Source organism: Emericellopsis atlantica, assembly GCF_019669845.1.
Source record: "Emericellopsis atlantica unplaced genomic scaffold F5Z01scaffold_7, whole genome shotgun sequence".
Taxonomy (NCBI): domain Eukaryota; kingdom Fungi; phylum Ascomycota; class Sordariomycetes; order Hypocreales; family Bionectriaceae; genus Emericellopsis; species Emericellopsis atlantica.
The window spans coordinates 351,367-367,170 of NW_025764709.1; the positions used below are offsets into that span (position 1 = coordinate 351,367).

The 15,804-nt window shown below is 56.1% G+C and overlaps 5 protein-coding genes across 5 annotated transcripts; 4 read left to right on the forward strand and 1 right to left on the reverse strand.

Annotated features, from left to right (window-relative positions):
• Window positions 1-17: 17 nt before the first annotated feature.
• Window positions 18-2,660, reverse strand: F5Z01DRAFT_634618 (putative aminopeptidase; the record flags this gene model as incomplete). Its single annotated transcript, XM_046262074.1, has 1 exon — window positions 18-2,660. The coding sequence occupies one exon, from the start codon at window positions 2,658-2,660 to the stop codon at window positions 18-20; it is 2,643 nt and encodes an 880-aa protein (XP_046120219.1).
• A 1,535-nt stretch (window positions 2,661-4,195) lies between these two features.
• F5Z01DRAFT_672291 (regulator of chromosome condensation 1/beta-lactamase-inhibitor protein II) lies at window positions 4,196-6,478 on the forward strand (the record flags this gene model as incomplete). Its single annotated transcript, XM_046264797.1, has 1 exon — window positions 4,196-6,478. The coding sequence occupies one exon, from the start codon at window positions 4,196-4,198 to the stop codon at window positions 6,476-6,478; it is 2,283 nt and encodes a 760-aa protein (XP_046120220.1).
• Window positions 6,479-7,352: 874 nt separating this feature from the next.
• F5Z01DRAFT_618518 (uncharacterized protein) lies at window positions 7,353-11,900 on the forward strand (the record flags this gene model as incomplete). The annotated part of the gene is made up of 5 exons (XM_046261038.1): window positions 7,353-10,380; window positions 10,645-10,807; window positions 10,874-10,975; window positions 11,021-11,348; window positions 11,448-11,900. The coding sequence occupies 5 exons, from the start codon at window positions 7,353-7,355 to the stop codon at window positions 11,898-11,900; spliced, it is 4,074 nt and encodes a 1,357-aa protein (XP_046120221.1).
• Window positions 11,901-12,859: 959 nt separating this feature from the next.
• Window positions 12,860-14,074, forward strand: F5Z01DRAFT_504111 (kinase-like domain-containing protein). Its single transcript, XM_046260303.1, has 2 exons — window positions 12,860-13,066; window positions 13,128-14,074. The coding sequence occupies exons 1-2, from the start codon at window positions 12,947-12,949 to the stop codon at window positions 13,833-13,835; spliced, it is 828 nt and encodes a 275-aa protein (XP_046120222.1). The 5' UTR covers window positions 12,860-12,946; the 3' UTR covers window positions 13,836-14,074.
• A 261-nt stretch (window positions 14,075-14,335) lies between these two features.
• On the forward strand, window positions 14,336-15,607 carry F5Z01DRAFT_672293 (pyridoxal phosphate-dependent transferase; the record flags this gene model as incomplete). Its single annotated transcript, XM_046264798.1, has 1 exon — window positions 14,336-15,607. The coding sequence occupies one exon, from the start codon at window positions 14,336-14,338 to the stop codon at window positions 15,605-15,607; it is 1,272 nt and encodes a 423-aa protein (XP_046120223.1).
• Between the last annotated feature and the right edge of the window lie 197 nt (window positions 15,608-15,804).

Here is a 15,804-nt window from a genome sequence, read left to right on the forward strand (position 1 = left end):
AGTTTGCTGCTATTCAGTCACATGTAGCCGTGGCTGCTGAGCCACTCCTTGAGGTTGGCAGCGTCACGCTGCTTGTACGCAGCACGTCCGCGAATCTTGTCCTTGACCGTGCTCAACGTCCTGTTGAAGCTGCTCGTGTCCTTGTCCGCGAAGAAAGAGTCAATGTCGGCGACAGCGTCCTCGCTGGTGAAGCGGCTCAAGCTGACGTTGACAAAGCGGTCCACGACAATCGGGTTGCCAATCTTGGCGACAATGGCATCCCAGTTCTTCTTGGTGTACTCCCACTGCATGGGGCGGGCGATCACGTTGTTCGAGAGCGACCCGGCGAGGACGTGCATGTCGGCGCTGGGAACGGCGTCCGAGGGGGGCGAGGTGTTGAAGTTGAAGGGGATGATGGACTTTTGCAGGACGTCGGCATCCTTGGTGAGGCCCAGGACGCTCAAGCAGAAGAGCTTGCCGTCAATGGACTTGGTGTTGAACCACTCCTTCTTCAGAATGTCAACGGCGCGGGCGGGGTCCTTTTGCACACCGGCACGCCAGACAGAAGCACGGAGCGACGGCTGGATGGGGTTGGCCTCCTCATTCTCTGCCCAGGCATCGAAGCGCCTGAGAGCCTCCTCGGTGATCTCGGGGTGGCCGGAAGCGACAGCGGTGCCAATCAGGGACTTGCGCAGGATTCCGACCAGGTAGTCCTCGCCCTCGGGGAAGTCCCAGCCAATCTCCTTGACCTTCTGGTCAACGAGCTTGAGGGCAAAGTTGTCGAGACCCTTCTTGAGCTGCTCATCCTCGCCAAACACAGACTTGATGGAGCCAATGGTGTCGAGGATCTGGCTCCAAACCAGAGAGTGGGTCTCCTTGTTGAAGCCCTGGAGGAACGTCAAAAGGGCGGCTGTAGTACCATTGCCGGAGAAGGCAAGGTCAGCGGTCGACCCGATGATGGCAATCTTATCCTCGGTGCTCAGCCTGTCGAGCTGCTGGCTTAGCTTGGCCAGACGCGCCGGCGGGTAGTTGACACGGTAGAAGCCCGTGGCACCGCTGTTCAGCTTGTAGAAATCGTCGTCGATACCGCGGATGGTATCCTCCTTCTTCTCGAGAGACAGGGCGGCAATACCGGCCTCTCCTTTCTTGCCCTCAAGACCAAGAGGGATCCACCAGGTTGTGGTGTCCTCCTCGGGCTTGACGTCGCCACTGGACAGGAAACGAGACTGCTTGATGGAGATTTGACCAGGCTCTTCAGCAATCGTGACAACGGGATGTCCGATCTTGGAGATCCAAGGGTGCATGATCTCGTCGACATTCTTGCCGGAAGCCTCGCTCAATGCATCCCACAGAGCCTTGGTCTTGGCGTTGCTGTAGGCATTAGCCTTGAGGTAGTTGGAAACGCCCTTAAGGAAGGTCTCGACACTAAGGTGATTCGCCAACATGCGGATAGCGGAGCAGCCCTTGAGGTAGCTGATCGAGTCAAAGATCTGGTTGACATCGAGAGCATCGCGAACAGGAACATGAATAGGGTGGCTAGAGCGAATACCGTCTAGGCGGAAAGCGGCCTCCATACCCTCGTTGACGAACTGAGACCAGACCTGCCAGTCGGGGTGCAGGTGGTCGACAGCGAGCCAGCCGACCCAGGTGGCGAAGCCCTCGTTCAGCCACAGCTCATCCCACCAGTCCATTGTGACAAGGTTACCAAACCACTGATGAGCAAGCTCGTGAGCCACGACGTAGGCAACCGAGTTCTTGAAGCGGGGGTCGGAGGTCTTCTCGTCGTAGAGGACCTGTGTGGTGCGGTAGGTTACGAGACCCCAGTTCTCCATGGCACCGTGAGTAAACTCGTGCACCGCCAGGAGATCCGACTTGGGCAGAGGGTAATCAATATCGAAGATCTCGGAGAAGTAGTCAATGATCTTGGGGGCGTGCTCGAGAGCCCAGCGACCCTGCTCCTTCAGCCCGCGCGTGGTGTAGACACGGACAGGGATGGGGTTTCCGTTGTACTTGCGATCAGTGTACTTTTCGACGTATTCAAAGTCGCCGACAGCCCAGGCAAGCAGGTATGTGCTCATGATCGGAGAGGTCTCGAAAGACACCATGTTCCAGCCGTCCTTGGTGGGGGTGGTGGACTTGACGGGCATGTTGCTAAGCGCGACCTGATCCGTGGGGACCTCAATCTCAAAGTCGAAAGTGGCCTTGAGGTTGGGCTCATCGAAGCAGGGGAATGCGCGGCGCGCATCACAAGACTCAAACTGGGTGCTGAGCATGTAGTGCCACTCATCGTCACGAGGCACAGACTTGGAAGGCTCGACAGTCGGCTTGTACTTGGAACGGTAGAAGCCAGCCATCTCGTTGTTCATGATACCCTCAAAGTCGAGCACAACGCGAGACTTCTTGGAGACAGGCAGCTCATCGTCGAAAGAGATGGTGGCACGCTGGGCCTTTTCGTCGTAGGAGAACTTCTTGGTCTCGTAGTTCTTCTGATCAGTTGTGACCTTGGCGTCGAGGAGCTTGATCTCAAGAGTGTTGAGGACAATGTCTTTGGTAGGGGCGGTGATCTGGGCGTCGATAGAGACAGTGCCCTTGTATGTCCATTTTTTGAAGTCGAGGTCCTTGAGCGAGACAACGTAGTGGGAGGGCTTGATGTGCCCAGGGAGCACGTCGCGGTCCGTCATCTTTTCGGGTCTGCGAGCTCGTGCGTGTGCCGAGCAGCTTCGGGAGGGAAGAAGACTAGATAAAGGTGTCAATCACGTTGGTCCAAGTTCAATTGGTGCCAGGTGACGGAGAGGATGATATAGAATAGGATCGAAGAGGGGACCAGACGGAGTTTGGCGGGGGGTCTTTATGATCTTGCCCTGCAGGAGCTCTCCATCGCGGGGCAGCTGCCGCCACATCCGTGACAAGGCACCGCCACATGTCAAGTGTAAGGTGAGGTGGTGATGACGGGCTGACATACCTGGAGATACTGGGGCTGACAGAGGGTTGTCGAGCAGACTGCCTTGACTGTGAGAGAGCGGTAATAGAGTTCCCAGAAGAGGGCTGGGACCGTGAAATAGTAGTAAAAGAATGTATATAAGCTGGGCTCGCCTTGCCTCGGGTCAAAAGTGCGGCGTCCTGGACAGCGGAGCTCCACAGTGACTGGAGGGGCCTCAGGCCGTATTGCCGCATCAGGAAGCCACTCATGGCGCGCGACGCTGGGACTTCAAAAGTCCTTTTGCGAAAGTGCCTTCAATTCTCAGGCACGCAAGGTGCAGACGACTAGACGCCGTTGGCGACTGGACCAGGAGCAGCCTGCCTGGCAAAGCCCTGACCGGAAGGTCTGCCGTGTGCTAGCTGTAGTAGTCTTCCACGTCGCGGTGCCGCACACGACGATGGCGTGCAGAGCTGGTCATGGAGAGGATCAATCGCGCGAGAAGGGTTCAGGATGCATTTTGATGCTTGGGTCAAGTCAGGGGGGACGCGGATGGACAGTGCGTGAGTGGATCATACACAGTGTATGACACTGTACAGCTCACATCAGCAGGGTTTGGTATTTCATGTCCAATGTTGGTACGGAGTAGAGCCTAGTTGTTGGACGCAATCATATCTGCGCCTGTGGTAATTACATTCAAGTTTGGATAATGGTGCAGTTTCCCAACTCCAACGTGCAATTCAACGCTTGCTAGCAAATGCCGCTGTTCCAACGCCACTCGGGTTAGCTTGGCGCTGCCACAAACGGGACAGCCCAATCGCTCAAGCTTGCAAACCCATCTTCTCAACGTGGGCGATCGCATCAGCTCACCTATCTTGCCATGAAGATGGTCATACTCACGCTTAGTGGCAAGCGTGCCTCGCAAGGAAGACTGCCAAACATCTCTCAGCTTGGACCTCTTCGTTTTGCGCCGGTTTTCAATGCCTAAGGATACATCTCCGGCCTCGCGAAAAGTCTTGCTCAAATCCTGGTATCTACACAGCAACCCAAGCGGAAGGCATTACCTTAAGGGACACTCGATGGAACATGGCGCGAATGGAAACATACCCCGTCGCAAACCTTCACAGCCCAAAGAGTTCCCCAATGGAAGACGACGAGGATTCCAATGGCAGAACTGGCCGAGCGACGTCAAGGCGCCGCGGCAAAGGAAAGACTGGAACAGCTACTGCCACAGCTCAAGACCAAAAGTCATCACATTCGGGTGTCATGGTGACATTGCTTGAGGAGCACCCAACACCAATGGCAACAAGCACGCCCGTCACCGTGGCACCATCAACCCCTAGAGAAGAGGCCAACACCGGGCTCCAATCAGTCGCTTCTACAGCACTGCAGATCACCTCTGGTGAGGACGGGCAGATTCGAAATGTGCCGGTGCTCGGCGACGGACGCCCTCCGGCTTCCATGCCTGTCTCCGACAGAATCCAGGAGGTATCTCGAAAGGACAATTCGCAGCTTCGAGGCGTGCCGAAAAGAGCAACGTCTACTGGAATGCTTGGACACGATGGTGCAACCGACACCGTTCGACCTAGAAAGCGCCAGAAAGGCAAACACGTTGGCAAAGAACCGCAGCCACGCGAAAGCCAAGTGAACGCGGCGGTCAAAGCAAATCGACGGTCGTCTCCGCAATCACTGTCGGAGGCTCAGCCAGACTCTCCGGAAAGGGTCAAGCTCGCCGAGGATAGGGAAGTTGTGAATGAACCATGGTCCCTCTTTGTCTGTGGCGACGGTCAGCTCGGCCAGCTCGGTCTCGGTCGTAAAGGGAGGACCGGGGTTTTGAATCCGACACAGCTACTCGAGCCACAGCTCAACGAACATCTGCCCAAAGATGTCGTCGATTTCGACTGTGGATCGGATCATTGCATTGCTTTGACGAAGGACAATAAGATTCTGACCTGGGGCAATCCCGAATTTGGTGCTCTCGGGCGGCCATGTACAGCCGCCATGGCGACTCCACAGCTTACGAACGGCGCAAACCGCATGGCCTGTGAATCTTGTGAGCCCAAGGAGGTCGATTTCGCGCACCTGGGAAACATGACCTGGACGGCTGTCGCGGCGACGAATAATGCATCGTTCGCCTTCACAGACAAAGGCCATGTATATGGCTGGGGTACATTCTGTTACGAACGATACATAAGCTGTCGCGACGAGGCCTTCTTCCAAACGTTGGGTTATCCAAGGGACAGGCTTAGGAAATTTCCGGTCGGGTTCACCGAGCCTGGCGAGATCGACTACAAGCCCAAGCGGATCGGGGAGCTGGAAAACATCTTTTCTATTGCTGCCGGTGCTCAGCACGTGCTTGCTGTGGGCATGGACAACAGGGTCTATTCGTGGGGAGTCAACTCCTGCGGACAATTGGGGCGAGGCATTCATCATAAAAGAAGCGACCATGAAGTACCTGGGAACGTGGACAAGGACACCTCTGCACATAATCACCGAGGGACCGCTCGCTCTCACAGAAACATCCGCTTCCTTGATGAGGAATATTTGCGGGGCGACTTGGTCAACTCGAAAGACACTGCAGATTACCTTGCAGATGATGAAGTGGAGGAATTCATCCGCCAAGAAGCGAGCGAATGGCTGAAACCGACCGTCATTGCTGTTGATGGAGGCAAGTCTGGTCATACTCCCATCTACTGGGCTGCATGTGGTGCGCGTCATAGCTACTTGGTCGACAAGTCTGGCCGAGTCTATGGCTTTGGCAGCAATGATCATGGTCAGCTGGCCGTTACGGAGAAAGAGCGGAAGGCGTTCAGTGTGGGTGGCCAAGGACACATATTCCCACACGCGAGAAAGCTAGACGAGCCCCGAGAAGTAGAAAGGATTGCCGCGGGCGAACTTCACACAATGGCGCTGTTGAAGCCGACAAAGGGTAATGTAGGAGGCGAGCTCAGCGCATGGGGCTCGTACGATGACTACGCGCTGGGCATACCGCCAGCAGATCTTGGACCACACAATGTCGCAGAAACAAACAATGGAATCGTTGTCACGAAACCTGTACCGGTTCCAGGCCTGCACGACATTGTCCACATTGCTACTGGAACCTACCATACCATCGCCATCGACAAGGATGGGCACGTCTTCACGTTTGGCGCTTCTGATTATCACCAGACTGGGCGTCCGAGGTTGACTCCGCAACAAATTGAGAGCAAGCAGCGCCCAGATGTTCAGAAGAGACCAATGCCCCTTTTCGGGACGACAATGAAGAGCCTGAGCGTCTGTAATGCTGCGTCTCAGTCGGAGGATGAACTGCGGCCATCGCTACGATGGACCACCAAGATTCGAACTGCCAAAGCAGGGCGAGGTTTCTCGGTCTTTGGGGGCATTCCTCGTCCCACGGAAGACCTCAAAGCAGGTATGACAAGGACATCGAAACAAAAGGACGCAGGAGGGGTGCGCGAGCAGATTGGGCGTTTCAAGCTGAGGACTCAGCCTCGCCGTGCGGATGGAGACATGTCGGATGAGGATGAATGGTACGATGGCCGGCCGCAGCGTCCTTCCAGACGTCAAGGACAAGCGAGATAGCCTCTTCCCAGGACGAGAGGTGTGAGACGTTTATGTAGAATAAGGTCTGTCTGTGCATTGCGTGGTTTATTCCACCTTAATGAGCGATGCAAAGAAGCGTTATCACATGTACATAGATGGAGTGCAGTCTTATGCTCAAGCATATCTACCAGTCTCGGGCTTGTCCGGTCTATTTTCTTGAACAGGGGCTTTTCGCTTGGAGATCTTCCAGGGGCATTATCAGATCTTATCAATCAGCAGCCACAAGCAGCACAAGCCGGGCTGCAGCCTGAGGCACGCATTTAGCTAAGAGTATCAGTAACCCTGTAATTACTGCAAATGCGCCCCCCGCAATGATCTTTGGACAACGTCGCACGAAAACAAATGCGTAAGCTGTGCCGTCTGTCGGTAACTAGACAATAACTTTATATGTGAACTGCAGGCAATATCTCTGCATCAGCCATGCTTTCGCTGGCGGTCGTCATCGATCATGAGCGCCACGCTGCCTTTCCCCTGCGCAAGCTTTTGCTCCATTACGCTTACCCAAAAGGGTAGCCCCCTTCAGCGACCAATCACATCAACCGCCCGGTCGGCCGAGCAGAGGGAAGGCGCCCTCGCTGCCTGCACCTGCACATTCCCAGCATGCACTGACTGCGGTGACTGACGCTGCAGTCTGATCTCTCACTCAACCTGTTGGCTCTCCCAAACTCCACGACCAAGTCGAGCGATCCGCAGTCACCTTGCTTATTTCATTGCCGACCGATTGACGGTGCTTTTCTGTTCAGCACAACACCGCGATCCGAAGTAGCAACACCAACAATTATCGACACTGCTGCCGTCTGGCACGCACCCACCCCTCCCGTCGGTCGCATGTAGCGACGAAACCGCTCCCGCCATGTCGACCGAAGCCCTCGGCGTTCTGTCTGCTGCTGCTGCCGCCGCTCAAAGCGCAGCAAAAGCAGAACAGGGCGCCTCGCCGGCCTTTTTGCACTCGCCGCCTGATAGCAACAATGCGGCCAAATCGGAGGGCAGCGACTCGGAGCTCAGCGACTTAGACGAGGAGCCCATCCTCCCTGGCCCGCCACTGACTGCGCCGAGTCAAGCACCGCAATCCTCAACGACAAAGTCCCCTCCCGTTCACGAACCTCCTGCCGAAAGCGATGCGCCCGTGGAAGACGACATTGGTGAGGTCCTGCCGGCCGACTGGTCGGGCAACGTTGCCATCTTCAAGCCGACGATGCACCAGTTCAAGGACTTTGACAAGTTCATGGCCAAGGTGAATAGCTACGGCATGAAGTCTGGCATCATCAAAATCGTCCCGCCCAAGGAATGGCTCGACGAGCAGCCACCCCTCGACGAAATGGTCAAGACACTTCGAGTTCGCGAACCCATCAAGCAGGACATCATGGGCTCCAACGGCACATACCGCCAAGTCAACATACTTCACGGCCGTTCGTATAATGTACCCGGATGGAAGAAGCTATGTGAACAGAGCGAACACCAGCCGCCAGCCCGCCGTGGCGAGCGACGAGCCAACGCCGAGAAGCCGAAGCCCCGAAGGTCAGCAGCCGCAGCCCCTGCGCCGAAACCGCAAGAACCGCCTGGACCCAAAAAGCGCGGACGGAAACCGAAGCGAGGTGGCAGAGCAGGAGGACGAGGTGGAAGAAGCGCCAGGGCTCAAGAGGATCGGCCTATGACGCCAGTATCTCCCAAGGCTGAAGAGGACGAGTCCATGGAGACGGTCGAGCATGACGAGCCAGAAATGGGGTTTACAACGCGGGGAGGAAAGGCGAAGACGCAATCCGTGTCAGCTCGTCGCAAATACCAGAAGCGCGAAGGGTCGGCCATGATTGATGAGGCAGCGTTCAAGGACTTTGACTACAAGATGGACATTTCCGATTACACGCCCGAGCGTTGCGAAGAACTGGAGCGAGCATACTGGAAAACCTTGACATACGCGCCTCCTCTGTATGGTGCCGACATGATGGGCACCCTCTTTGACGACCGCACGGAAGCATGGAACCTCAACAAATTGCCCAACTTGCTGGATGTCCTGGGCACGAAGATTCCTGGTGTCAACACAGCATACCTTTACTTTGGCATGTGGAAGGCGACGTTTGCGTGGCATCTGGAGGATGTGGATCTGTACAGCATCAACTATGTGCACTTTGGTGCGCCAAAGCAGTGGTACAGCATTTCCCAGGCGGACGCTCGCCGGTTCGAGAATGCAATGAAGAGCATCTGGCCCGCCGATGCGAAGGCTTGCAACCAATTCTTGCGCCACAAGGGCTTCCTTATCTCGCCTCAGCACTTGCTCCAAAACTACAACATCAAGGTCAACAAAGTCGTGTCGTACCCAGGAGAATTCGTGGTCACTTTTCCCTACGGATATCACTCGGGGTATAATCTTGGTTACAACTGCGCCGAGGCCGTCAACTTTGCGCTTCAGCCTTGGCTGGAGATGGGCAAGATTGCGAAGCGATGCGAATGCGCGCAAGCGCAAGACAGTGTCTGGATCAATGTTTATGAGATTGAACGCAAGCTTCGCGGCGAAGAGACCGATTACGAAGAAACTGACGAGGATGAGGATGATGAAGAAGAAGATGACGAAGACGATACGGGGATTCACTCGCCGCACGGCCAAGTCAAGATCAAGGTCGCCACTAAAAAGCGAAAGCGACAGGCCGGTGAGAAGGCTGGCGGGCCAAAGGTCAAGAAGATCAAACTGCGGCTGAAGAGGCAGGCTGAGCCGCCTTGCTGTTTGTGTCCGAATGACATCTCTGCCATGGAACTCTTGCCGACCGATGACGGTCGCAAAGCACATCGCGTCTGTGCGCTGTATCTGCCTGAGACGTACATCGACACGGTGGACGACCACGAGATTGTGTCTAATGTGGGTGGCATCCACAAAGACCGGACTGAGCTCAAGTGTCTGTATTGTCGCTCCAAGAGAGGCGCGTGCTTCCAATGCTCGCAGAAGAAATGTGCGAGAGCCTACCATCCGACATGTGCTGCCGCGGCCGGTGTCTTCATCGAGGAAGAGGACGTCCCGGTGTTCGGCGACGACGGCGTCGAGTACAAGGAGCAGGCATTCGAATTCAGCTGCCGTTTCCACCGCACGAAGCGCGACAAGAAGCGCGATGGCGAGGCGCTTGAGAACGATGAACGCATTCGGGAGCATGCAGCGAAGCTTAATAAGGGCGACGTCTGCCAGCTCCAATACTTCCGAGGCGATATGTTTGCTGGCATCGTTGTGGAAAATCGCGCCGATGAACAGATGCTCCTCGTGGACATTTTGCCCAACGGTGATCGTCTCGAAATTGAATGGAAGTGGCTCGCAGTCGCCGATCCAGCTGACTACCACTTGCCCAAGGCCTCACCCAACGCCCTCCCTCTACCACCCTCGCAAAAGGCCAAGGACAAGCTGAACGCCAAACGCTCCGAGGACGAGAGGCCAAGGAAGGATGACGTTTTTGCACCAGGTTATACCTGGGCCGAGTTCCATGACCATGTGCTTGAGCGCAATCCCGAGCAGGTTAAGGTTGACCTCTCCAAGGACGATCAGGTCTGGCACTTTATCGGCAAAGGCTCGACGGATACCAAAGCGCAGTACACTGAGGACCCCAGGAGACAACGCCACAATACCAAGGCCAACTTCTTGGATACTCTGCTTAAGCCGCCCAAGCCTGTCAAGGCAGTGCCAAATCCGGCCGTGCGGAGGCAATCATACAATACCAACGCAAGCTTCGTCTACCCGCCAGGCATGTCGACGACGCACAACACATCACAAGCTGCAGCAAAGAAGGAGCCCAAGCCTTACCAATACAAGCCTAAAACACGAATGTCGTACGGCTATTCAGCGCCTCAAGCTCCTACCTACACTGCGCAGCAGTTCGCGCCCAGCACTCAACCCCCTGCTCCCCGTCCGATCAACAACTCGTACAACTATTATTTGCCACCGGGTTCTCAGTCGGGACAGCAGGGTAACCAGGGTTACAGTCAAACACCTGCGTACGCCCAGCAGCAGTTCGAGGTCAAGCCGCATAGAACACCCATGAACTATCATAATCCCAAGCAGCCGTATCAAGCGCCTACCGCCCAACAGCACTCGTCGCCATCCTGGGGACAGCCGTCGCAACAGAACAACTACCAGCAGACGCCGCAATACCCCCAGCACCCTCCTCAAGGCTACTCACAGAGCCCTGTGCCGCGCCCAACGAGCTCGGCCTCGCAACCTCCAATGTCGGCGTCTCCTGGTACGCACCAGCCTGCCGCCTTTTCACCACCGGCTCCGGCACATAGTCCTGCAGCATTCCCCCAGCAAATGACCATGTCGACACCTTCATCTGCGTCCGCTGTGCCCAAGCCGGCGCAGGCTCCTGCCGCCACTCCGACACCCCCTCCTGTTGCCGCCAGATCAAACCAGCCGAGACCGCAGTCCTCCCAAAGGAAGCGACAATGGTCTTTGCATCCCATGACATATGAAAAGTGGCCATTCTTCCAGACGCACTATAACAGGTACGCTGATTGTGCACGCGTTTGATCTTCCAACTAACGGGCTAGGGACTTGTCCAAATATCGTACTCCATATGCACCTTGGGGCGGATTTACGAACGGTTTCGAGGGTGACCTGAGAGCCCATCTCATGGCCAATCCTCAGGAACTATTGAGACGCTCAAGCATGACATCTGCGTCGCCGCCGACGATGGTAGCCAGACCTACACAGCCGACCAATGTAGCTGGTCCTTCACAACCTTCTGCCGGCGTACCAGCTTCGAAACGACCTGCGGCAGCCAAGGCGGCGAGGAAGCCCTCGTATACGAAGAAGTTGCCGCCCCCAACGCCCAACATCGCGTCTCCACCGCCCATGCCTATGATGGCTCAGACTGAGGTGCCGCACCACCAGGCTGTTTTTGTGCCTGAATTTAAGTCAGAACCGCTTGCGGCGAGCGCCGCCACTGTAAAACCCTTAGCGCCTACAAAACACAAGTCGCAACGTGGTTCTGGCTCAACGACACCCGTCCCGACACCGATGCCGACGCCTGCAACGCGGACGACTCCCCACGGGACGGCGCCCAAGCAATCGCACGTGCCACTGCCTGCTAAGTTCCTGGCTGCCATGAGCTCGTCTCAGCCTGGGTCGCCCACGTCGGCAACGTCGGCTCAGCCGACGGCGGTCATTCCGCCAACGCAGACGACCGCGCCCTCTCAATCACCCGCTGCTGGTGGGAATAGAATCTCCACCACGCCAGTGCCGTTCCCCAAATTCCCGAGCATGACGCCTCATCAAGCAGCGGCTCGTGCATCGACCACGTCGACGGGATCGCAATTCGAATTTCACAATGGAGAGACGCAACAGTTTGCTGACGTTCCGGGGAGTGAATCTATGGAATTCATGGAACGAATGATGTCAAACTTGCGGAGCCTGGCGGCGAGGTTGTAACTGTAATATGGCAATGTCGATGGCGTTACGAACTTGGGAGTGGGACATGCATGACACGAGGCAAAAGATACCAGGCATTGTATGGACCAAGAGGGCATTCATGGTTTGAAAGGCGTTGGGAGCGATGTACTTTACCAAAGCTGGAAGATTTCTTTAATCGTGTACTCGTAATGTGTCCGCTGTGGTCGGAGTGTGTGCGAGCGAAAGCTTAATCTCGTTCGCGGCAACTTTCATTGTGACTTCACCTTGTCCAGATAAGGTGAGGTGAGCTTCACTCCAGCCGTGCGTGCACCATCAGGGTGCGGCTCAGCGTCTTAATATTCTTCTCAACTCATCTTACCGTTTGCACTTTTACCTAAAACAAACTCGCCTAGAAATATCCTACCCGAACTCGCCGATTCACAATCACAAAGGCATCCAAACCGATACTCTGGACTACTCTACCGGAACCAATCTCAAGCGAAACCTTTCACTCCTCTACGATCCCTTCTTGACCCTCAGCCGCCATGAAACCCAACGACTCTCGTGGCCACCGGCCGATAGCCCTGCCCGCTTTTCTCCAAGATCCTCTCGACAACTGGGGTCCATTGAACGAACACCTACCATACGAAATTGAAAGGAAACAGCAAGACTCAAATCGCCAACAAGATGCCATGCCCTCAAGGGACCCACGCGAGACGAACTGCTCCCCAATCTCTGACGATAAGCGCGCGGAGATTGAGAGATGGAGGAAGTCTGTGCAAAAGGCTGGCGCGAGCGGCCCAGGAGAGAACAGGCACGACAACCCCGGCAGTTCATCCGCCAAGGACACTTCTCGAAAACAGATAACACGATCTGATAAAAGGACTACAGAAGGCGCGAAGGAAGGCTAAGCGTATGCTGAGCGCGAGGTGAATCCCAACCAGCGTTTTCCCCAGACGTGGTGTCCCCTGGCGGACGAAGGGCCCGCGCGGCTGACCAGATACGCGATCGATGGCAAGGTGTTTTATCTTCGTGGCCGAGAGATTGGCGCCGGAGGTTGGGCCGTCGCGTACAAGGTGTACAGGATGCAGGACAGGAGTGTCATTTGTGGCAAGGTGATACAACACACGCGCAACCCCAAAGTTGCGGTGGAAATGGTCCAGAAGTTGAAACACGAGGGCAAGGTCCTTGGGAGGCAATCCCATGTGAGTTTGATGACCGGACACCATATCGCTAGTGATCGTTTCGGAGCTGACGAAAGAACAGGACCATCTGTTAAAATACATGGGGTTTTTCGAAGACAAGAGCGACCCTAAAAAGGCGATGTTGCTGACGGAGTTCTGCAATGGTGGAAACCTGGACGAATTCATCCATCACCACGCTGTCGGGGGCATGAAGCCTGAGGACATTGTTCGCTCTCTGCACCAGGTGAGCTCGGCCCTCGAATACCTACACCAGGGATCGCTTTTCCACACGGACGTCAAGCCCAAGAACATCTTCATCCGCTGTGTCAAGCCCTTTGACGTGGTACTCGGCGACTGCGCGGATATCCAGCCCCGCTCATACAAGGGAAAGCTCCTCGGAACGAGGCTGTTCCACTCTCCGCAGATCGTCCAGAGGCGAGCGAACTGCGGTCCAAGCGACGATGTCTGGGCTCTGGGAATCTCGGCGCTCGCCATGATCGACATGTCACCCAAGGTCATGTACAACGTTCAGGGCCCCAAGCGGAAGGACGTGAACGTGGATTACGACGAGTACCCAGCACGATGTGGCACTCATGCCCTAAGCCTGCGGCAGGTTAACAAAGGGAATGCACTGGTCACGGCCATCCAGAAGATGTTGGAGCTGGAGACGGCGAAGCGCTTCAGGGCGATCAATGTGAGGCGGGCCATGGAGGGGCAGCTTGACAAATGGGAGGGGAAGACCCTGAACATCACCCCTCCTGAGGGGTTCCAGCAGGTCGAGTTCTGGTGAGCGGCGTCGGCCCTCGAAGCCCTGCAACTTGTGCCGGAGAATTCTTGACTATCGGGCTCCTTGTATTGTGTATTCTCCGATGACACTGTACCTTCCGGTAGACTGGACACATGTAGGCTTCGGCTTGCTCTATGTGGAAGATCACGAGATTCGCACAATCTGGTGCAAGTGACGCCATCGCCAGATCAGGCTTGGCGTTACTACAGAGCCCACAAGGACGAAAATGACTAATCCAGATCAACCTCCTTCCCGCAACAATCGGAGCGACATCGCAGCCTGGAAGCTGGAGTGACCTGTTGAGTTAAATTACATGTGCCTTGCCTTCGGCTAGCAGAGGGACTACCTGCATCTCCTTTGTTCTCGCGCGGACGATAATTTGAACAGCCTTGCCATCACACAAGCGTGTTTTCATGTCGCTGCTCACCACGTCGTCTCTGTTCCGCTCCGCCAACCTCACAACTCAACCCTCTCTCCTGCGTGGCTTCTGTACCTCTGTCAAAATGGCGAGCAACAAACTGAAGCCTGCGGCGCGCGTCTCGGGCCAGCGACAGGATGTATGGTCCATCATCAACGAGGCAGCCGCCAACTCGCCCAACCAGCCCATCATCAACCTCGGCCAGGGCTTCTTCGGCTACAACCCGCCCAAGTTCATCCTCAACGCGGCCAAGGAGGCTCTCGACAGGGTCGAGTGCAATCAGTACTCGCCTACCAAGGGTCGCCCGCGTCTCAAGAAGGCCCTGGCGGATGCCTACTCGCCTTTCTGGGGCCGTGAGCTGAACCCAGACACGGAGGTCACCATCACCACAGGCGCCAACGAGGGCATGCTCTCGGCATTTATGGCATTTATCGAGCAGGGCGACGAGGTCATTGTGTTCGAGCCCTTCTTCGACCAGTACATCTCCAACATTGAGATGCCCGGCGGCAAGGTGCGCTGTGTGCCCCTACAGCCACCCAAAACGGGCGCCACAGAGACGACGTCGGCTGCCGAGTGGACAGTGGACTTTGACCAGCTGGAGAAGACGATCACGCCCAAGACCAAGATGATTGTTCTCAACACACCCCACAACCCTGTTGGCAAGGTCTTCTCCAAAGACGAGCTGCAGCGGATTGGTGACCTGTGCGTCAAGCACCAGATCATCATACTCTCAGACGAGGTCTACGACCGCCTCTTCTACGTGCCCTTTACGCGCATGGCGACACTCAGCCCGGAGATTGAGCGGTTGACGCTTACAGTCGGGTCAGCGGGCAAGAACTTTTACGCTACCGGATGGCGGGTGGGGTGGCTGATTGGGCAGCCGCATCTTCTGCAGCACGTCTCGGCCGCGCACACGCGCATCTGCTTCACCTCGGTGTCGCCTCTCCAGGAAGCGTGCGCCGTTGGGTTCGAGCAGGCGGAGGAGCAAGGGTTCTGGCGTGACACGATCACCGAGATGAAGGACAAAATGGACCGGTTCAACCAGGTCTGGCCCGAGCTTGGGCTGCCGTACTCGGAGCCAGAGGGCGGCTACTTTGTGCTGGTGAACATGGCCAAGGTGAAGATTCCGGCTGACTACCCGTTCCCTGAGCATGTGGCGAGTCGACCGCGCGACTTCAAGTTGGCGTGGTTCCTGATCCAGGAGGTGGGTGTGGCGGCGATCCCGCCGACCGAGTTCTACACGGAGGAGAATCAGCACCTGGCTGAGGACTATATCCGGTTCGCTGTGTGCAAGGAAGACCAGGTGCTCGAGGATGCGAAGGAGAGGCTGAGGGGGCTAAAGAAGTACATGCAGTAGACTAGGTGTGGGGGTGAGGGTGGTAGAAGGTGAAAGATAGATTGGGTGTGCTGCGAGGCTGCGCATCAATGAGATAATGCCTTGAATAATACAGGATCTACTTGAAGTCCCTCGTGAAGATACAGTAGAACAGTCACCGGAGCGCATCAGAGTTGAGGTGGTGAGCTCCGATGGGGGATCTGAGATGTGATGGCGGA